General features: G+C 37.1%; 1 protein-coding gene across 1 annotated transcript; it reads right to left on the bottom strand.

The window, feature by feature from the left end:
- Nucleotides 1–1,364: 1,364 nt before the first annotated feature.
- On the bottom strand, nucleotides 1,365–20,514 carry LOC139135340 (uncharacterized). The gene is made up of 8 exons (XM_070702686.1): nucleotides 20,175–20,514; nucleotides 18,051–18,249; nucleotides 10,989–11,180; nucleotides 7,644–7,821; nucleotides 7,106–7,239; nucleotides 6,091–6,232; nucleotides 4,707–4,873; nucleotides 1,365–3,754 (listed from the first exon to the last, which is right to left on the bottom strand). Exons 1-8 carry the CDS (start codon nucleotides 20,439–20,441, stop codon nucleotides 3,612–3,614), a joined length of 1,422 nt encoding a protein of 473 aa, XP_070558787.1. The 5' UTR covers nucleotides 20,442–20,514; the 3' UTR covers nucleotides 1,365–3,611.
- Between the last annotated feature and the right edge of the window lie 3,067 nt (nucleotides 20,515–23,581).

Below are 23,581 nucleotides of genomic sequence, written 5' to 3'. Positions count from 1 at the left end.
TGTACCATGAAATAGCTTCCCGTTGCTGTGTATGGAGATAATTTTGAATTATACAGTAAATGGTAGCTCAAATTCCTCACATTCTCATAGAGGGACGCAGTGAAGGTATTTGATGTACGCATATCTTTAGTATGATGCAATTTGAAAGCCATGGTGCTAATCTAAAATCCCTCGAATTGTAACTATCCGTTTTATAGCTTTACGGCAAAACTGACCTCCTCCTCTCCGTCTAGAATTCTCTTATTCCCTTTGGCCTTCCCAGAAAAGTTACACATAGATGCATACAATTACATGGCTTCCCCATTTTGAAATATGGTTGAAAGTTTATTAGAGGAAAGTTTCGGCAAAAGTTTAAGTCTTCATTTTCGAGGCGCGAACCACCTTAAATAACAAACAGTATCAGTCAATTCGAAAGAGTGTAAGCTAAGCTTACTGAAGAATTTATTAAGACGTTCAAACTTCCAGAGCAACTATTTTTTGGGGGGAGGGAGGGGGTTGACTAAAGCAGATTCCAGAATCAGATGTCTGAACCGGCTCCTAGTTGCACTTGTCAGAAAGCAAACATTTGTGCAATTTTTTGACTGCTTTTGAAAATTAGAGACTTTCAGTGACGATGAAGCGACACATTACCATGCAGAGTTTAGCCGCGTTTTCCCTCGTTATTGCATATTCATGTTCCTCCTTTAGAGAATTTTTCATTTACACCAAGAGCCGTTGAGGGCGCACATAAGAGAATTGCTCTTTTTACGCAAATACAATCGATATATTTCTTTTCTCATCTTTAAACCTCTGACTGCTGTAATTTTTCCGACCAAAATTTTAGTTCAACATTTTTTACCAATTTTTAGGATTTTTTTTGTATTTTCTTACTAATTTTGGATCAAACGGATATCATAATTCATTGGCTACAACATTTTTATTAAAATGTATGCAAAAATGAGAAAAAGTTACTGGTTATGAAAAGGTACAAAATTGACCTCAAGTGGTTAAAGTTAAATGTCTTTTTGTGACCAATTCTTCGTTATTTTGTTTGCTGTACATATTTACATTTATGTAGATTGCACTTTCTTTGTAGTTGATGCTGGAATAACTTTATCTCTCAAAATAAAAAAGTAAAACAGTTCCTCCACAGTATGGTCGCCCATGTAAGCTTTCATTATGTATTTTGACCAGGTATAGGCCGTTGTTAATGTGAGTCTTGCCATCACAACACCATCACACAACTGCACCACTATCAATGCTACATAGTTTACCGAACGTTATTTCTTCAATTCATATGTTAAAGGCATTCATAAGTCCATATAGTTGAGATAAAAGTAGTTGTAGCCACTTAACAAATCTGTAGTCATTGAAAAAGAGACAGGTTGACTTGATTCAATCAAATTTATTTCATGTTTATCACTGATACATAGTGCAGGCCGCATAGCCATCATTTGACATAAAGTGACCCGGAACTATTTTTAACTTGGCAACTTCAGCATTTTGAAAAAAATATTAAATTACATGTTTTGTGAAGATTATTCTGTTGTTCAAAATTATGCATATAAATTGATAATATGCATACTATGTAAATAAATAAATACATTTACATATATATCAACAAATAAATATATTTAAATATATCAATAGACTGTTCCATGATGAAAATCAATCTATTTTTATCAGAGTTGTGTCTGTCATGGAAGAGAGCATATGATCATATGTTTCAAGAAAGCCAGGCATCTAATAGTTAATGTAACAACCTTAACAAGGAGCTATGTTCCCTCGAGGCAGGAGACGTCAGGAAAATGGTCACCCATCAAAAGGCACACACTTTGGTTTAAAACACATAATTCAATTTCTCAGCAATTTTCAGCATTTACACCCAGTGCTTTACCTTGTCACCAGCAAATACAAAATGAATCTGCTTTTCCTGTCAAAATCATACATATTACCATTCGTTGCTTGCAAAAGAGTGCCGAAGTACATCAATTTCACAAAACACACTATTCATAATTCTGTGTACATAAACCTAGGATAGACTGTCAAACTTGTAGGAACAAAGAATCAAATTTATATCAACATTTGATAAAGCTGTTCTATCACCTTAATTTGCTGAAATTAATGCAAAATAGATACATACAAGTTTATTAAATCTTTGCATCATAAAATATATACATATAATACTATGTAAAGTAGATCTCTTGAATAAATGGTGAATAGATTAACATAATTTACTGCTGAAAATATACACATCTTTTTGTGTTAACCTTAAAAATTTATCAGCCAAAATGTGCTGAAATATCTCTACACTAATCTTATTTAGAAACTTTCTTATTTATACATTTTATGTAATCTGAATACATTCTTTCACTTGTTCTATATACTGACACTTTTGGTTCGTAATTGCTATTTCAAAATAACTGGCAGCATATGTCAGTTTGTAAATATCATCCAAATACATTTTTGTCTATTTCTGTATACCGACACATTAAAATTTACATCAATTTTCCTGTCAAAATTATACATATTACTGCTAGTCTTGCAAAAGGGTGCAAAAGTACATCAATTTCACAAAACACACCATTCATAATTCTGTGGAGATAAACCTGCAATAGACTGTCACACTTGCAGCAACAAAATATTAAAATTACATCATAAATTTGACAAAGCTATTCTAACACCATTAATTTGGTGGAATTAATGCAAAATAGAAAAGCTAGGCATCGTAAAATTGATACATGTACATATCATACAATGCAAAGTAGATCTCTTGAATGAATGGTGAATAGATGAACATAATTTACTGCTGAATATATACATATCTATTTGTTTTACCTTCAGAATTTACCAACCAAAATGTGCTTACATAAGATATTTCTACATTGATCTTATTTAAGACTTTCTTATTCATAAATTTCATGTAATCTGAATACATTATTTCATCTGCTCTTTACACTGGCACTTTTGATTCATAATTGCTATTTCAAAATAAGTGGCAGCATATTTCACTTCATAAATATCATTGGAATATGTTGCTTACATCTTCTGTATACTGGCACATTTGAGGTATGTATTACTTTACCCTGTTTCACAATGGCTGACATGATACTTTAATTCTCAACATCAGACCTTAACATCAAAGATCAGCTCACTTGTTATTTCAAAGTTTTCTGCTGATCTTGTCATAAACTGAGTTGAAATCCAAAAAATACGTATCAGCTATACATTTATTATATATATTGCAACATTGTTGTAGTTAGATCTAAAAGGTCAGCATTTACTGACATAGGGACTAAAAAAAGAATTATTATGGGTACTGTGAAGTGATCTTTCACATCACTGTTACTGCAAACATTATAATGACTCTATGAAAGCATAATTTATAAACTGTGACCCTATGACTAATCAGTTACAGGGCTGCATTCAGCTCCTGTGATGTGACACAATTACATCACAGTAGCTACAAAGTGACCCTGTGTCAACATAGTTAGTGAGCACAAACTCTATGACAGCAAACTATTTGTACAGTGACCTTATGACAGTACAGTTACTGTGCACAGACTCAGGTGACAGAACACTATTTGCATAGTAACCTTATGACAGCACAGTTACTGTGCTGTGACCCCCTGTCAGCTGCTTCCCATGCCAGCTGTACATCCAAAGCAGTGATTGTCTGTTGCAATTCTGACATTATTGAGGTCATCAGCTGATTCAATGTCCCACAATGATGAGAACCTTGACCTCACGGGACCATCATCCGCAGTGATTCTTGCTGAAAGATAAAAAGTGCTCATGAATTAAGTCAACCTTTGAGGCAATAACAGCAGACTTCAATACATTCTATGATTACAATTTCCTTTACAAAGAAGCTTTGTCATTATTATAATTTGCTGATGCCATTGGAAGCCGTTTAGAAACTGCAAGACTAAAACTTTTGCTCAAATGTTCCTAAAGGAAACTTAGTATAGAATGTTTTAAGACAGAAGTAACATTAGGATTGTATATTTCAAGTATAAGTCTTTTCAAGTATCAACAAGCCTTGGCAATATTTAGATGTGAAAACCATTGATTAGAAGTAGAAACTGGACATCATAGAGGATTGAATAAAGAATTCAGGATTTGTCAACTACATGTAGGTCACAAAGAAATAGAGGATGAATATCACTTTTATTCAAATATGCTGAATTGAACTATTTAGAAACTATGGGGAAAGTACCTTCGAAGTTATTTTTACAGATGACCATCATTATATACTTTGATTACAATTATGATAACAAAAGATGATAAAATCAAAGTATAAATTTAGCTTTATTCATTCACAAAACTTTCAGAGTTGAAGAGAAACTGTACTTATTGACGTTTTTTCCGCTCTCTCACTGTAATATTTCAATATATCAAGCAACGTTTTTTTGTTGACAGTGTGTCTCTGGAAGACATATATTGTAATTCATATACAGTAGGGGGCCTATTATACAAAAATAAAGTAATGGAGAATAAATCGAAAAAAGTTGGCAAAAGTAAGAATTAAACTGACACGACATTTTGATTGCAAACATTGAGGATTTTCCTGGAGCCTCCAGCTTTATAACCTATCTTTCACCCTCATGACTCCCTAGGTTTCTAAGAATTAATGCAAAACACAGTCTCTGCATGTTCAATGAGTTTAAGATTCACTTATCTCCTTCTTCTGATCAGAAAAAATCACTTTAGAAGGGTACACTTACTTGGCAGTCGCTTGGCACTGATGCCAATATCAAGCTGTTGATTCAGATCACAGTCAAAGAGCCTGCCGTCATAGTTTACACTCAGGGTGTTGTAACACATCAAAGCAGGGACAGTATCCGGGTTGAAATTACGCACCAACAGATCCATGTAATTCTGTAGTTCATTTCTGCAAAGCAATACATTGTGACGTATGGGCTCATTTCTCTGACAAAAAAAACACTAGAAAAGTCTCACAAAAGCAGTATATACCCTGCAAATTAAATGAGAGTTAATTTCCTGGACAGGGAGAAAACAATGATATCAAATAGGAAAACACTTTCAGAGTGGATATGAAATTTCAGTATACTGGAAATTCATTATCCTTGATTCAAAGTTCTATTTATCATTCAACAGTTAATTGTCGACCAACATTTTCAACATTTCTATTTTAACACTACATGTACACCTCATGACTTAATTTCATCAAACATGAAAATAACTATATCTAGAGAATCGAAACCTTCACATATGCTGGTATACACGACGCTTGTCTCCAAAGCTTGGCCATGAAATACTCACAGACCATGCAAAATGTATGGCCACACGACAGATGGCTGCCAAAAAAGGCTTCACACGCACATTGTGAGGGCATTGACACCTGCTCTAGTATCTTAAAGTGGACGTTGGTGGCGCTGTTGAAAACATAGCCTACCAGGGCAGACAGTGCACACTGTGTATAGTCTAGTTCCCTGATCCATTTCTACCGTTGGCTTCACGGCTAACGTAAATATAGTCAAGTATGGGCTAATGTTTCAGTCAGAATTTGGAATGCATATTAAAGAGCACAGTCATCTGACAAGATCATGTGATCAGCACATCTGTACAGTGGTATTTAGCTCAGGAATTAGATGATGAAACATCGAATGTTAAAGTTGTTTGCATGGCTTCACTTTTATGTCTCCGACTTTGTTCTTCTATGATGGTATTTAGAGGTGAAATGGCAATTATCGTCTATGATTTTTATCTCAGACATGACCTGGTGACCATGGTGACCTTTGGCATGTACGACAATTACTCAACATAAAACGATTTTTTTTGTTTTTCATTCAATGTTGACATACATGTAGGATGCTTGGTTTGGGAAACTGGAGGTAAAATGACTCCATGGGCACACTAAATCTAACTTCGAAGGTAGCTCCCAGTTGGAAATAGATTCAACGTAATGCACTGCACTCATACTATTGATGAATGATAGCCATGCTTACAATAGTCCATACCTGACCCTATTTTCATTAGCAGTGCAGCCAGCAGTAGAAATGGGTCAGGGAATAAGTTTAGCAAAGAAAATTATAATTTATTTCTTATCCTTCAACGTTTCTTAGGTTTTCACAAAGTTTTGCTTACCTTCTGTACAAAAAATCAGCAAATCTCTTGATAGGCACGTTGGTCAGAGTATAGAGTTTGTTGAAGACAATGCCAAACGTTTCCATCAGCTCTTCCTTGTATTTATCCTCTAATTCCTTCTGCGGTGGCGGAAGAAACCCACCTGTCACAGAAATCATATTATAATCGGTAAGGTCGATTCAAGCTTCAGTATTCCATGGTATCACAGCTTCACTCATGTGCTTTTGTCTACATTGAATTTTTTTTTGAAGTCAGCTTAAATTTTTTAAGTGGTACCATTTTCCTTTGGTAAACCAAGACTCATGCCTTTCAAAACATCACAGGTCCTGTGTAGTCTTGCATAATGGATTCCTTTACAGTAGTTTGGCTATAGCTACAGTGTATACAACATTTACTGGAGGCAGTGATAAGTCAGCGGCCGGCCACATGGCAAGAAGACTATCAAAACAGCAAGTCATTTGTAATGGTTTTAACTTTGAAGGACATGAGGGTGAAAGAGACATCTGGTGATAAGGTGTAGATGAGCCACCTTGTTACTTGAATTTTGTTGAGTTGTGCCTGACTAGTGAAATTGAAGTGGATGCATTATCTCAGTTGTAAACGATCTTTTGGTTGTACACTGTTTTGTTACTTTGCAATGCGAGGTTTTCTAGGTACAGCTAACTAAATCACATTACAAAAACTGGTAAAAGTATGCAATCTAACAACTGTCCATGCAACCACATGAGTGGCCAATTCCGCAGCTCAAATTACGCATGTTGTAAACACACCACGCTACCCCGAAACTTATTTGTTTAGTTCAGAAATTTATAAAGTAAAAAATTTGCCAACACCAAATGAGATGCAACAATCATTTCATGTAGAAAGAAAATGCAAAATGAAATGTAAATAAGGCTGACAGATGAACTCAAAGTAACAAACTGATAGGATGTTAAAGGTCACGGGAGACTATCTGTTAGGAATAAAGGTCATCAAGGGTCACCCACTAGGGTCAAAGTTCATGCAGATAACTTACCTAATGGATTGTAGACTAGATTCAGCTGAAGACCACTACCCTCTTTACCGTATCCAAGTGAATTCAGTATGAGAAGTGCTTGGATGCTTTTGTCAAAGACACCCTGCCCTCTCTGTAAATTGACATTCTTTTTACTGGAATAAAAATTCAACAAACAAACATTTACAAGTGTTTTTTGTTTCATGTACTGATAATGACGTTGTTTGTGTTAATTTTTGACAGGATGTGTAAAAACATTATCTGCACTACTTGGATAATCATGCATCATGAACAAGTATGTGCATTCATTGAATATTTATTTAATGTTATGAAGGTGTTACGAAAATACTGCAAAGGATGCACGAGGACACAGCGTATCTCCCGACGTGAAGCGGAGGGCAATACGCGGCGCCAATGTCCGAATACATCCTTTGCAGTATTTTCTTTCTATCCTTATTATTATACATCTGCCATTCCTGACTGGGGCATCAAATTGTCAGAGTAGTGACCATTTTCAGAGATATTTTTCAATTCTATCGTCCCCGTGTGTTCACAATACCTGTAGCAGGGAAGTGATGCAAACACCTGGATCTGATTCTCAGCCAGGAATTCTGCCGTGTCTTCCTGCCCTGGTTCAAGTAATGCCGTCAAGTTACACCTGTCAATCACCTGCCTTCCAAGTTCTCTTCCAGCCTTGGCCAAGTAACGGAATTCCTGGCAGAGTTCCGGAGCCCCACCTGGAACACAGACAAAATTAAATAAACATGTTTTCATTATCATTACTCTACTGGTATTTGCTATTTCATCAGTTCCTCAATATACCGGTACACTGGCACAAACACGTTCCATCATGTTACTACATGTATGTCCCATTGTTATTGATGTGTATATTTACTATATCTTTAACAAATAATCTGAACTATAGTTTCACTCATTGAACTTTTCCGATAAAATCTGCAACATGAAGATTAATCAGAAGTAAGAAAATTCTCTAGCTGAAGCTCATGACGTTGGCAATTTTGACCATGTTGGTTGCTTTTTTTGTGCCTTGTGCTTATACCAGGTAATAATCAACTGTGGCTGATTATTGTCTTTGGCCACTGGGTTTGTGGATCTGAATGTGTATAATGTGCCTATACAACTTCAACTGTTGTCGTGAATAGCCTGAATATAACATCAATTTGGCAACACTTTTGCTATATTTGTCGTTGAAAACTTTTGAGGTTTGCTGATTTTATAACAGTACAAACAGTATCTTCACTGTAGCAAAATGTATTTTGACAAGTGTGTGAACAGTACTGTACAAGGTTCCCTATTAAATATCAGTAAAACTGACAGATGGTACAATTTCTCATCTGACATGTTCATTTCTATTTCTGTTTGTTGCATGTTACTCATGGTCCCTGTTCTATTTTGGATTATAATGCATCTCTATCGAAATTCCTGCAGCCATTATATGCTATATGTATTGGTGGAAATAAATGTGAGTGAATCTAAAAATTTTGCCGATACATTGTGTGCTACTCATGGATAGGGTTACTTTGCAACTGAAATTTGTAATTTGCATAATTATACCACTTTGTGATGTCACAGAGTATATTTACATATCACATTTGCATACCATGGCACAACATGTCCTGGGCCCGACAGGCTAAGTGGACTCAGTGTCAGCACATGGCATGAAAACATCAAGTAGTCTGGATTTAGCTAAGGCAGGGCGTTTCTTTGCAACTTTTCTTTAGTGGGGTCACAGTTACTCTACCCCACTGTGGTGGGGCCCTGCTCATTGCTGCTATTGCATGATGGGAGGTTTGATGCTTTGAACCCTGACCTCCTAGTGACCTGTGACATCATGGACTTTTATAAGTGTGTGAAGATATGATTTCGCAAAACTTCAAAATAGAAATAAGTCTACTGTTTTACCTATAAGAAAAGAATACAGCAAAGTTTACTAGGCAATGCTTCAGTGATAATGGTACAGAGCTAAAGGGACATACCTCCTAATTCATATTTTATCAAAGAGATTATATTTGAGTTGAAGTATTTCATGTCTTAGAATAAATCATTTTAGAAATTTGATATTATATAAAATAAATAGAAGCTCATTCTGCAAATTAACTGTACAAAAAAATCAATTCTAATTTCAGGTTTTTTGGTCTTTTCTCTGGTCTTTAAATTCAAAGTTTTGTCCTTTTTGCTCTAGATTGCTGCCATTGGACATTGAAATGACCCATGTCAGTTGTTGATGTGATGAATTTTCATTTGAAAGTTTGGATATACTACAGTTTTAAATAGACACTTTGAACCTGGCTTGGACATAAATGTCTGAAGATGTCATAGCTAGAGTACCAGGGGGTCAGGGTGCATAGGGTTATAAATGGAGGTTGGCTATACTACTGCAGTGTTGCTGGGTGCATGCAATGAAACTCCTTATGTGCCCAGATCTCACATGAGTTGGTTTCACGCTTCACAGATTATTGCTGTGAAAGTCAATAATCCTAAGAAATATTATATGAGTTTTCTCTCAGCCAAAGCTGCCAATACAGCTAAGTAACTTGTCATCAAGGAGTGTTGCATGCATTACTGTACCTTGCAAAATAAAACATGTCTTTGAACTTGCTGGGAAGATTGACCTTTGAACTTCAAAGAGGATGCAAGGAAATGTAGGTCTAGCATTTTAACAATTCAGTTTTGCTATAGGTGTAAATTTGTCAATCAACAGAAATGTCCTTGAGATGTCCTCTCCATAACACTGCAATCAAGCATTGCTGCATAATGGTCCTACTCTAAAAATAGAGTTCTATCAGCATGTGATAGCTAGCAGTATACAAACAACATCTGTATGTCAAAATGAGTATGGGCAGAGAAGTGCATTTCTCTGTGTGTCTTTCTTCACTAAGTTTTGTTTGTACTGCCGTTCACTCAGATTCAAACTTTCAAAGATTCATATATGTGACTGACGTTTGACCCAGTGAGCGATTGACTCAATATCTACCGTATATATATTGGTTTCTCACAAGGGATTACAATGGACTTATTAGTTTGAATTCAGTTCAAAATTTGGACGATTTCACAGTGAACTTGTACTTCAAAATGCCATATTTTTCACTGGATCTGTTATGATTGATTTGTCAACCGTCCAATCCCTTTTGGCAATTAACATGATACTCCGTGTATCATCTTAAAACCTTTCTGTAGTTTAAGTGTGAATAAATGCCCTACACTTATCATTCCAAAACTACTGAGAGGTTCTTGCCAATATTCATAAAATTGAATGGGATCTGATGTCTATTATTTGATATGATATTTGATATGATAACACAATTGTTTTCATTTTGATGTAAGGGGATAGTTTGATCCCTGGATGTGTGTTCAGTGAGATTCAACTTGATCCAGACTGATCCAGCTGACTGAATCTGTAATTAGTTATTCTTTCGTATACTGTCATTAGGTATATGAGTATTTGAAACTGCATGCTTGTCTACGGATTTTCCAAGCTCTTGTGATTACTGAGTGACTGTTATGGTTTTCACTGTGAGTAGGTATACAAATATATTTTGAGCAATACAATAACAGTTTTGTTATGGCATGCTTGTCCGTGGGTTTTCTAAGCTTTAGTGTTTACCGAGTGACTGTGAAACTTGGTTTTCATTGCTGACAAAAGATTTGCTTGGCTTTTAATGTCATCCCAGCGAGCTAAAATCATTCAATTTTTGGCAGGCCATGTCATATGCTTGTATAATTATAGGCTAGAGGAGTCTGCAACAGTTATGTGGTTTGGATCTAGAGGTTGGCATAGGCACTGAACAGGACACGCATTGCATAACCATGGATGTCTGACTGTACATGCATTTCATGTTTTTTGTTTGAAAAACAATGCAACAGAAAAAAGCCATAATATCACCTGTCAGGTCCAGTGTGTGGATTGAGGGACTTTTCTGCAGGAGGTCAATGCACTTCTCGGCTGTCCGTCGGTTCATCATTTCTTTCCTCTTGGGGGATGATTCCACATGGCAGTGGTTGCAGGCCTGGTTGCAGTACAGTCCTATGTTCAGCTGCAGTATGTCAGTTTGCTTCCTTTTCAACAGACCTTCCACTATAGACAATTAAACCTAATATACTTATTATAATTATTATAATTTAGATATGTATATGGTGCTAATAATGCTTCTTTTATCTCTTTTTCATCCTTTTTGTACGCATGACTCATAGCCGTGGCTCCAAGTCTTTGACAGAAATCAGTCACGCAAAAACATGGTGGCTGATAGATAAAAATTCTACTGTGAAAACTGCCTAGATTTATCGAGTACTGGTACACGTTGCTATTAGATCTCATTAGCTTCCCTTCTCTGATTTCAATCAATCATCGACTTGATTCCGCTGAATATCAAAATGCAATATGCCTCTAATACACTTTTTCAACCTCCAACAAAGTTCTGAAAACACATAGATGTTTACTCACATGGTATGCAGGGCTCGAAATTAACATTTTATCCTGGTAGTCATTTTGACCACCACATTTTAATTTGGGGTCATTTTAAGGAAACTGGCAGTCAATATTTTTTTTTAACTGAATCATATTATCAGGCTTTTTGTATTCACGAAAAGAGAGGTCAATGTTATGGTGGGTCTTTGAACATGGCTGTACCCAAAATGTACATGTCTGTACAGTGGATAAAAAAAAAAATACCGTCAATGACGCTGTACCTTCTCTAATGTGTGGCCAGGTCAGGTATTGGTTGTTGGCATGGAGTTGTTGGTAAATAGTTGATGATGTAGTGGCATGAGGTGGGATATGGACCCAAAGAACCCAAAAGATGATTAAATACATCAATCAAAAAAATTCTAAGCTACAGTATAAACTGCCTAAAGATAGTTCAATATGGAAAAAAGTTAACAATTCAGAAATAAGAATTAACAGTCCAAAATAGTAATGACGCACTTCCTTACTGACCTGAGTGTATGTGAAATACACAACCTGGCATCTGTAAATTAAATGTATACCAAGTGATCATTTCCAGTCACTTTTAACTGTTTTTAATGGATTTTCCAAAGAGTCCTGTGGAAATGATGAAAAACGCTTATCTGGTCTTGTGTTTGTATAACCTCATGGCTGATAATTGTCATAGTATTGAAAAAAAATTGAAAGTGAAGAAATTACTGTTTTTAATAGGCATATTTTCCTTGAAATACATGACCGTGTAAAGAATATATGCTAAAAGTGTTTAAGAGTAATTTCTTTTCAAAAAATAATTTAATTTGTGACCAAAGGATTTTTATTCTTTGAGTTTACAAATTCCAACATTGCAATTTGTTCAATCATCTTGTGCAGTGCAAAATTTATAAAATGACTGAAAAACAAAAAAAATTGGCAGAATTACAGTCTTTGTGATGTAAAATTATGGGTTGACATCACGATAACTGTTAATCTGTTTGAAGTACTAATATACTATAATTTAAAAAAGAAAAATTCATGCAGAAACGGTAAAATATATTGTCAGCAATGTAGTGTTAATTTTGACTTTACATCAAAATATGCCTTTGCTGGATACCAAATATATAGGGCGAAATATCAGCCATGTTCAGCAAAATCCACACAACAGCATTGATCCTTTTCTAATTTGATTTGATTTGCTTATGTTATCCTTGTATGACAGTCAGTCAATATGGAACTTGAACACAACACAGTGAATAAGTATGCTGTAAATGAAATGGTGTGGCTGCATCCACATGCAGCAATAGGTGTGCCTTTGTCTCTCACCCCTCATTTCCCACCTGTCCCATCCCTGAAAAATAGTTTTGTCTTATATTTATAATGTTAATAATTTCTGTATTTGTTAAAATGTGCGCATCTCAAAAACTTTTGATCATAAACATTTTCATTGTTTTTTTATAGCTGACCAATCAGTTAACCTGTTTATTTTGAATATTTGCGCATTTTTCCTCAGTATTTGACATTTTCTGAATACCTTTTTATTCAGTTTGTCATTTTCTAAAAGTTTAAATGCTCCATTGTGTGGTCAAGCTTTCCACAAGCATCAAATGTGGTACTTCATATAGGAGGGTCTGCCTCTAGAGGGCGGGCATCATGAACACTCCTGTGTTTGTTGGTTAATTCCTCCACGTAAACTTCTGATTGTACTGTAAACATTGAACATGGCCGACGTCCGATTTTCCTGTCTAAAACTTTCACTCATTTTCGTTCATATGACTCTGAAACTCCAGGAACGATTGGGAAGAAAGGGTTATCTTGAAATATTGAGGTACTCGCCGATATTTTGCAAATTAAATGAGAAAAAATGCAAGGAAAATGCCGACAGGCTTACACAATGACAGTTTTTACACAATGACAGTTTTCAGACTCGAAGGCATATGATCATCTCTGCAGATTATGCAACAGGCCCAGATCACGTGAGGCCATGAGAGGATATCCACGCAACTCAGTACCAAACACTAGCGCTCACAGAGTGAGCAAACACAAAGTGAGTACCCCTAACGTCAGCTCAGTAGTCTGTAATAGATTGTAGTCAACTAAGAAACCTTGGAGAAAGGCTTAACACTGTGGCTATGCCGCTAAGTCCCTTTTGATTTTTGTCATAGCTCAAAATCGTTCTCCCCACACCTCAACCTGAGCCATGAACACCCCCACCAGTTTATGATATGACCCATCACAATGGCATGACGTCAACGGATCTTGACAGACGGAAGTCTTGACAGACGGAAGTTCTTGACAGCAGCATATTGGTTTTCAACTCTAATACCTTCTCTGTCTATAAATAGACACGAGAAGGTAAAAAATACCTATGTTGGATGGAAAAAAATAGCGTCAATGACACTGTAGCTCCCATCCTGGACTATTTAGCGTTTGTTCTCTGGTCAGATATTTGAACATGTGTGAAAGGGATAAAGTGCATGAAGTGAAAATACTTAAATGAAATGTACTGGAGACAGTGAAATATGTTTAATGTAATTATTCAGAATATAAAATGGAAAAAATACAGAATGAGATATATCGAATACTGTGATACAACCATTAACTCAACAAGTCATTTACAATGACATAGTCCCCACTTGTAATAGGAGTATTAGTCTTGATGGGGCAGGAAATATGGTCATTAAGAAGTATCACTGGAGTGTATATGTTGAGATCTATGGGCACATAGGTCTATGTCGTTGTTCCAATTTGAAACACATGAGGCATGTCTAAGTTATGGTTCTAAATCGGGAAAAAAGATCAGACCTCTAGCAGTATTGGCCAGCCAAGAAATACATATGTGCATTATAATGAGGTACAAGATGTGACATCTTAAGGTCTAATATCCTATCAAAATTGGAGGGTATAGAACTTGTGGTTACTGAGATATGCATATATATGTATAATCAAGGTCAAAGGTCATCGAGGTCACATGACATTTTGAAAAAAAAAATTATATTGCTAATTAATCCCTATATGCAAAAAAATCAGATCTCTAGCTCTATTCGCTTGCCCAGAATTAGATGTGTACATAATTAATGAGGTAAAGCGTGTGTTGTCATAAGGTCTCCCATCCTACTAAATACAAAGGACATAGCACTTGTGGTTACTTATTTATTGACATAAACATATATTTTAGGTAAAAGGTCTCGAGGTCACATGACATTTGTCAAAATATTTTCTCTCCTATAGTTATCCCTATATACCAAAAATCAGACATCCAGCTCTATTGGCTCGCTCAGAATGAGATATGCGCATAATTATTGAGGTACAGTATGTGGCGTCATAAGGTGTCCCATCATACCAAACATGAAGGGTGTCGCACTTGTGGTTACCGAGTTATGGAAAAATATGTATATTTGAGGTCAAAGGTCACCTAGGTCACGTGACATTTTGTCAAAAAAATTGTTTTGCTAAGTTATCCCTACATACCAAAAATCAGACCTCTAGCTCTATTGGCTCGCTCAAAATTAGATATGTGCATAATTAATGAGGTACAATATGTGGCGTCATAAGCTGTCCCATCATACCATACATGAAGGGTGTAGCACTTGTGGTTACTGAGTTATGGACAAATATGTATATTTGAGGTCAAAGGTCATCCAGGTCACGTGACATTTTGTCAAAAAATTGTATTGCTAAGTTATCCCTATATACCGAAAATCAGAACCTCTAGCTCTATTGGCTCGCTCAAAATTAGATATGCGCATAATTAATGAGGTACAATATGTGGCGTCATAAGGTGACCCATCATACCATACATGAAGGCTATAGCACTTGTGGTTACTGAGTTATGGACAAATATGTATATTTGAGGTCAAAGGTCACCGAGGTCACGTGACATTTTGTCAAAAAAATTGTATTGCTAAGTTATCCCTATATACCAAAAATCAGACCTCTAGCTCTATTGGCTCGCTCAAAATTAGATATGTGCATAATTAATGAGGTACAATATGTGGCGTCATAAGGTGTCCCATCATACCATACATGAAGGCTGTAGCACTTGTGGTTACTGAGTTATGGACAAATATGTATATTTGAGGTCAAAGGTCACCGAGGTCACGTGACATTTTGTCAAAAAAATTGTTTTGCTAAGTTATCCCTATATACCAAAAATCAGACCTCTAGCTCTATTGGCTCGCTCAAAATTAGATATGTGCATAATTAATGAGGTACAATATGTGGCGTCATAAGGTGTCCCATCATACCATACATGAAGGCTGTAGCACTTGTGGTTACTGAGTTATGGACAAATATGTATATTTGAGATCAAAGGTCATCAAGGTCACATGACATTTTGTCAAAATATCCGAGATATATGCGTGAACGGATGGACTTACGGATGGACGAACAGACGGACATGACCCAATCTATAAGCTCACTGGACTTCATCTGTGGGGACTAAACATTGTGTCACTGCATCCTTTTTGCAATATGAATACGATGAGAAACTAAATTTTTATTTTTCGTGGCCTTATACATGGGAGTCTATGGACGTGTAAACTAAAAATATGCAAATTTCACCACGATTTGCCCAAATTTGGCAAAGGTCACTCCTATGCACTTCCATACCAAGTTTCAAATCAATCGGACTTGTGGTTTCAGAGCAGGAGATTTTTTGACCAAAAATGGGAGAAAATTACAAAAAAATTCATGAAAAATAGCAAGTCCAAGATACTGACCCAAGATGTGCACAATCATTTCATGTCAGCCCAAAGTACTTACATGCTAATTTTTCATGTAATCTGCTCAGTGGTTATTGAGTTTTTTCAATTTTGACTGTTTTTTACATTTTTTTCACTTAATTTGCATATTTTTGGCAATGACAACTTCATTTGAACAAAATCTCATCTACAGCCCATCATCCATGTACACACCAAATATCAAGATGAAATGTACAGCGGTTTTGGAGTTTTTGATGTTGACGGACAGACATACAGACATACAGACATACAGACGTACAGACATACAGACATACAGACATTTCCCTAGCCTATAAGAATAGCTTCCATTGCCATATATACATATGGCTATGGGAGCTAAAAAAAACCTGATAATGATTTTGCCAACAACTTCTCATCTACTGACTCGTGCTAATGTTTTGTAATGATAAGTAGAAGGATTTTGAATTTTTTTTTTCTGATGCGAGAAATATTTGCATAAATGTCGCAAAATGAAATTTAGTTTATTAGCACCTGTGAAGGCCCTGCGCCACAAAAAGGAATGAAACGTTATGTGTAACAATTTCTTCAAGGCCGATTGCAATGTTGTATTGATGAAACGGTACCCTCGCCATCAGACAAAGCGGCAATCGCTGAAATACTAAATGTTTTACATGGTGGTCAAAATGACCACCAGTTACAGAATTTGGAGGTCAAGCACGGAAAAATGGTGGTCATTTGACGCAAGACCACCGCTAATTTCGAGCCCTGGTATGTCCTTACTCAGCTCTAAATGTACCTCATCAAATTGTCATTAACAGAAGACAGGGCCTGGCTTACATGTACTTTGGGCAGTTAATGATATACTTTATATAATACCATAAAACGAGTACTCCCACCTCACGTAATAAAACGAGTACTTCCACCTCATGCCCCCTAGCCCTAAACCTGCCAGTGTACTTTGCTGTTGGCCGGTAAACCATAGTGACAGCTGCTATACATTTGATCCAAAATGAAATTATATTGATACATTTCAATCTATTTTCAAATTCTAAAGTTATCATAGTCACTATATAACTTTACCAATTGCAAATCCTCATCAAAGTAAAAAAATATTGAAGCTGTGGCTTTGACATGCTCTGGCACACCCACAAACATAGTGGGATTGCAATGGGGTGACTATGCAGTCAGGAATTTTTATTCTCATCGTATTTCCGTAACTCACGTGTATCAGTTAGGTGCTTGCGCAAGCTATTATTACAATAAAATTATTCAAGAATGCTCAAAGAAGGCGTTTAATTGTCAAATTTTATGTTTAGATTGGCATATTCATTTAAATATTCGGAAAAAAGCAAATACATGTATTGTGTTCCAATATTCAACAATATCCTAATTCCCTATTTCAGTGCTTACCGTAAAAACCCTATCATTTTGACCAGAAAAAAATAATAACCATTATAAATTGTTGAAAGCCAAAATAATTTTAGTGGTCGAATTATTATGGATTTCAACTTTTTTGACAGTTCATAAGTGATATGCTTACCACCTTGGATGATTGAAACATATAAAGGTGGCTTTCCTGAAGTCCAAACTTAGACATTCTGTGCTGTACATTGTATTGTTTTCTGTATTTTATCAAAAATCAAATGTTCAAAACAGCTTGTCATCATTTGTTGGTCGAATTATTAGAGATTGAGAATGTTCCAATTTCCATTGGTGGTCCAATTGATATGGATGAAATAAAATTACTTTTGAGAAAAAATAGGGTGGTCGAATTAATAGGGTTTTATGGTAAGTTTCAACTCTCACTTTGACAATAGAGTGTACATACCTGATCTGTCATGAGCCTTCAATTGCTGCTTGACAAAGTCTCGAAAATGGGGTATTCCTAAATTATGTAGCGCCCTCTGTCTTTTCTTACGCTCCTCCCTCGTGAGTTGAGCCTGTCCAAGTTTTCTGAGATTTTCCGCCGTGATTTTGAATTCTTCATTTTCTTCCATATGCTTCAGGGTATCTGGAATCAGAGAAACCTGGCGGGAAAAATATAAAAATCTGGAGTGAGCAAATCGGTGGAGCACAGCCTCAGGGCTATTGGTTTTTTGTGAAGAGAAAATTTGAAATTCCAGAGGTTTCTAGGACAATAATTGTATGGCACCAAATCCTGTACAGTATATATTGGTAGATTAAAAACACACAACAATGGGATTATGATCTCAGCCGATTACCTCAAAAGGTATGATAGCTTTAACACTTTAAAGTTTAATCCTGCCAAGTTCATATGTCACCGTCAGGTCAAGTTCTTTAATTGAAGTGCAGCATAATATTATGTTGAATTTTTACAAAAACTGGACATTTGAAGACCGCTGAAAACAACACCGCAAACATGATTTCCACAGACTAAAGCTGCAATTACAGACCAACGCAAGTGGGTGAAAATGTGTATGGCTAAGACTCAATCAATACTGTTTTTTTTAGTGACTCAGCAGATAGGGAAATTTCATACACTCTAACAGGAAATAGGCTCACTTTTGTCAAGATTTTCATCAATTTTGTTCTCTCAAAACTAGTTCACTTTATTCTTCTCCTCTGTTTGTGTTAAAGTAGAAAAAAATTCAAGCCACTTTCCTTTTCTCACCAACTTGATCCAAGCCGATGGATATAATATTTACCAGATTGGCAGAAAACAAGCACCACTATGATTGGGGGAAGGGTTCAGGGCCTGCAGTATGTTGCATTAAAGCTTTCAGTAGAAGTGCCCTGCATCAAAATGAATTGCAGCCAAATTTTACAATGGCCGAGACCAAAATTACGATAAAAATTATAGGCAGTTGAATATATGCTGGTTGCCTTTTTTTAGATGTGGACAAAATTTGCATCAAAATAGTATACCTGCATGTTTTGTTATACCCAATATGAATTATATTTTACATAATTCTTTTAAACATGAAATTGTTTTGAAAGACTCATTATCATACAAAGCAAAGAAACCTAATACTGCTTATTGTGTGATCCTACCCTATGGACTGTTTACGTTTACTCTTGTCTTGAAAAATTTACAGACAATACGTTGTAGATATGTTGACAATGTTTTAATCCTCTTTCTGCCAAGTTGTTTTTATTTCTATGGTTTTTGTTTATAGAGCCTGGTAGGAAGGATCCACTACAGCAAATCATTGCTGCAATCGCCGACTGAATCATAAAGGTTGAACAGATATAGAGAATGAATTCTCAAGCCACGCATACAGACCTACATGTTATAAATATCAGTGACTCCAGTTATTTCTACGGTTGTTGGCAAATGACATTTGATACCCCTTTAGGCTTTACTGCAACAAAGCAAGATCCAAAATGCTCTTGTAGGCGTTGTGACGCGAGCAAACTCCTGCAAATATTCATGGGTTGGTTGTTTTGGTATCATAGCTCAGCCCCAAATATCGCCGTTTAACTTTTTCATCGAGATTTCTCGATACGCGGTTGATTTATCAGTGAAATGCTGTACAACCTGTGCCACAGGCGCTTCAGTCGTCGCTTCGTGAGGCCTAGCCCTATGTACGGCATTACAAAGTTGCGTGTACATGTTCCCGGCGTTGTTCGCGTACCACCACAGACCATACATTGCCGGGAACATAGCATCGTACGCAGCGCGCAGGGCTATGCGAGGCCTTATAGTATTGACACTTTGGTATTGAGGATTAAAACATTGTCAACATATCTACAAAGTGTTGACACTTTATGCTACATAATCAAAGGGGCATAGCAAAGCCACGATCAAAGCGCCTGTGTGGACTGCGGTTTCAGTTCCTTTCGACCTCAGCCAGTGAAAACATAATCAGCGTCCCAGTGACCGGGTCAACGCACCCGCTAGCACAATATCACATGATTAGGCCTACACGACGTGAAAGCTGTCATATTTGCATGATTTGAGAACACTATGTTACTTGCGTGCTCTTCTTACCTTAGCCCTTGCCTCGAGATCTCGTATTCCCTTCCATGTTGGTCTTGCCTTGGGTACCTTCGGTGGCGGTTTTTCCGGTCGCTTGAGTTTGTGTTGGTGAGTGTTTACGTCTGTGTTGTAATCCGGAAGATCCCAAGACGCCTTCTCTTTTGACCCCGTGGAGTGAGCTAACCGTAGAGAGAGTGTTTCCTTGCAAATGTTGCTGTGGGTGCGGACACTGAACGCAGAAACGTACGAAAGATGGCTAGACCTTAGCAATGCTGTCATTGTCAGTCGGCGTACCTGTAATGTGTGGTGGTATCGACAAGTTCAGGTACCATTGCGTCTATCGCGTCATAGCCTCCGAAAGCAGTGTCCAGCAAATGGGCGGTGCTAGCTCTGCGAGTCTGCATACTGTGGCACGGCATGCGTACAATCTGTGTTTTGTCAAACGTTACGTCACATTCTTCAGAAGAGCGCCACGTGTGGCCATTACTGGACAAGCTCCGACAGTCTGAACTTGCACGTAGTTCAATTCAGTGTCACAGTGCGCCACTGTCGACCGACTAGCTGCAATAATTGTAGCCCTTGGTTGGTGGGGATTGGGCTTCTGTCGTGCGGCTCGCGCCTTGCCCCAACCAGGGCTACAATTTCTTCCTATACCTGCTAGTGTAAAAGCTGCAGTGGCGGATCTACACTGCATGGTCAAGGCACACACGGGGCCGCATTATTAGAGAATCTCGCCTTACCGTGTGCAAATTTCACTATAATCCTGCTCCCGGATAATGTTAGAGCCCTTGTAACTCCTATCGATGGTCAACTTTACTCCTTGCAGCTGAAAAATGACAGTTTAATGACTCTGGCGCGAAGTCAATTCGAACTGGACCGCCGTCGTTGAACTCTGTACCCAGCCGACTTGTACCATTACATTTTAGGGGTGGCCGACAGGTGTGAGGGAGCTGAATGAGCATGCTTACGGGTAGCCCTTCACTGCCTCCGGAGCCAAAGCCGGACACTCTTGCCATACTCGTAGGACTAGTTTATGGGATTGAAAGGGGTGGGTAATTTTCATGACAATATATAACTCTTGGTGAATAAAGAGAGATACTTTTGCCGAAGTTCAACTACGCATTTTAATTAGTTCAATAAATCCTGTGCTCTATCTTCCGAACTTTCTCAAATATGTTACGTACTAGTTCAATAAATCCTACACGGGAACGGGTCATTTGAAGCAGTTATAGAACTTTGTGTCCATGTACATTGTTCAGAGGCGTGTGCCTAAGTTAAACTCCATATAACTAGTTCAACTTTCACAACTAAGTTCAACCATCCACCTCCATGGTACAACTACATTTACAAGATGCCGCTGTTGTTCAATGTGGAAAGAGTGGTTCCAAGCAAAATCTGTTAGACTAAAAAGGTCACAATGTGTGAAGTGGGGTGCCAAAACGGCATTCTTGTCCATGACGGCGTGACTTTTGAACATTTTTTTTTTAAATCGGATATTTTCCATCTAGTATCAAAGTTTGACATATCGACGATTTCGGGATTACTGTGAAATCGCCGATCGACACTGGACTCAGCACTCTGCGTCTGTGAAATCGCCTATACTTACAGAATATTTATCGGCAATTTCCGGACTCTAGACGATACTACAATGACTAGCCTTGTGCCACGGCACGCCGGGTCTGTGAAATCGCCGATATTTATTTATAGTTACTTATAGTGCAGCTTTGCCAAATACTTTGCTATTTGTATACAACACGTAGGTATTTTACTGTTTTTGTAGGGTCGTAGCATTTCTTAACTCATTACACAAACGCGGATTACATTCCAGGTTAATTTTCTCACAGGACATTTATGTAGTCTCGCTTCGAACCATAGTGAACTTTACAGTGTGCATGATGAACTCAGTATGGAAATAGCCTAATATAGGAACGACTTCCTCCAATCTGATTAAAATCAGAAGTAGAGTACGGCGACGTCTTCTTATGCGTACGCGGTATTCTCTCGCTGTCGCGTAGTGAGAGGCGACAGCGACTCGGAGAGAATACCGCGTACGCATAAGAAGACGTCGCCGTACTCTACACCTGATTTTAATCAGATGGACTTCCTCCATCCGTTTGCTCATGACTACTTCAATAATGCAGTGTTTATCAATTTAAAATTTCGGCATTTTCTTGTCTGTCAACATACATCTTAATGATGAAGTAGGCCGGGTTGTATGAGGATTTCTTTACATCATTTTCACATCTGTGCTTTTTCATGGATACATCTTTCTTTTTGTAACAAATTCCTTGTAATCAGCATGTTTTACATACATGCTTTGATATTGACCTCAGCAGTTTTTGAATAAATCTGATAAAATTTGAAGCACCGAAGTAGTAGTAGTCACAGTAGTAGTAGTATCTATTTAAAGCTTCCCATTTTTACACAAAGTTGAGAATGTTCCAGACTAATTAAACTCATGTCATGATGAGTGTGGGGGAAAATGACATACATAACATGATCCGAAGTGGACCAAAATGGACTCCTGAGATACACCGCACCAATCGACAAAACATGAGCGTGTACACCTAAATAGCTAACATTGACTTCTTCCTGTAAGGTCTGATCGAAACCACTTCAGTGACAAATCAGAAAACATGTACACAGAAAGTTCGCTCAGCAAAATGTTATGATCAACGATGAAAAAATCTTTAAGTATATCTAAAAACAATTATCTTCATCTATATTCTGTAAAAGTATAGACCCTGGTCAGTTAACTTGACTAAAGCAATGTGACAAGAGTGATGTTGTCTGATGATTGTGAGTTGTAACAAAAAAGATTAAATGCATAAAACTGTAAAAACTAATATAAACATGTTTTTCTAGTATTTTAGATAGAACTGGTAGAAGGGAGATAGGCCTATAGTTGTTAACATCACTTTTAGAGCCTCCCTTATGAATCGGAACTATTTCATCACATTTGAAACAGTCGGAAAATGTACCACTATAAGCTTCAAGATTAAAAAGAGTTGCGAATATTTGTCAGACATTTCACCACTTTACAGCTCTGGCCAAGCGCTAGTCTGGCTCGAACTTCGCTACTAGATGATACTAGAGTTTGTTAATTAGGCGGGTAAATATCCGATATATATCGAAGATTTTATAGCCTTAGAGATCCATATCGTATAGTATATTAGCCGTAAATATCGATTGGATATTTTATAATTATATCGCGGTGTCCTCTTGTTGTCAGAGCATCTGTATAAAATGGCAAAGACGAGACGACAGACTTTGCATGGCGTGAATATCTCTTTCACTTCTCAGGAAATAAAGATGGCAAGTTCTTCAATGGTCACTGGTCTCTCTTTGCTTTCAGCGATAGTGGTATTCTAGCAGTAATTGAAAAGGAGCAAACAGTCCTATGACCTTTTTCAATCCTC

Source organism: Ptychodera flava, chromosome 1 (genome assembly GCF_041260155.1).
Source record: "Ptychodera flava strain L36383 chromosome 1, AS_Pfla_20210202, whole genome shotgun sequence".
Taxonomy (NCBI): Eukaryota; Metazoa; Hemichordata; class Enteropneusta; family Ptychoderidae; genus Ptychodera; species Ptychodera flava.
The sequence above is the reverse complement of the archived record's forward strand: the minus strand, read 5'-3'. Positions and strand labels throughout refer to the sequence as shown.

Coding starts and splice junctions, on each gene's coding strand:
- LOC139135340 (XM_070702686.1), bottom strand. CDS start 20,441: ATGACAGCATTGCTAAGGTCTAGCCATCTTTCGTACGTTTCTGCGTTC. Junction 7,240..7,643: donor GCATCACTTCCCTGCTACAG/GTATTGTGAACA, acceptor TTTTTATTCCAG/TAAAAAGAATGTCAATTTAC. Junction 6,233..7,105: donor TCTAGTCTACAATCCATTAG/GTAAGTTATCTG, acceptor TTTCTGTGACAG/GTGGGTTTCTTCCGCCACCG.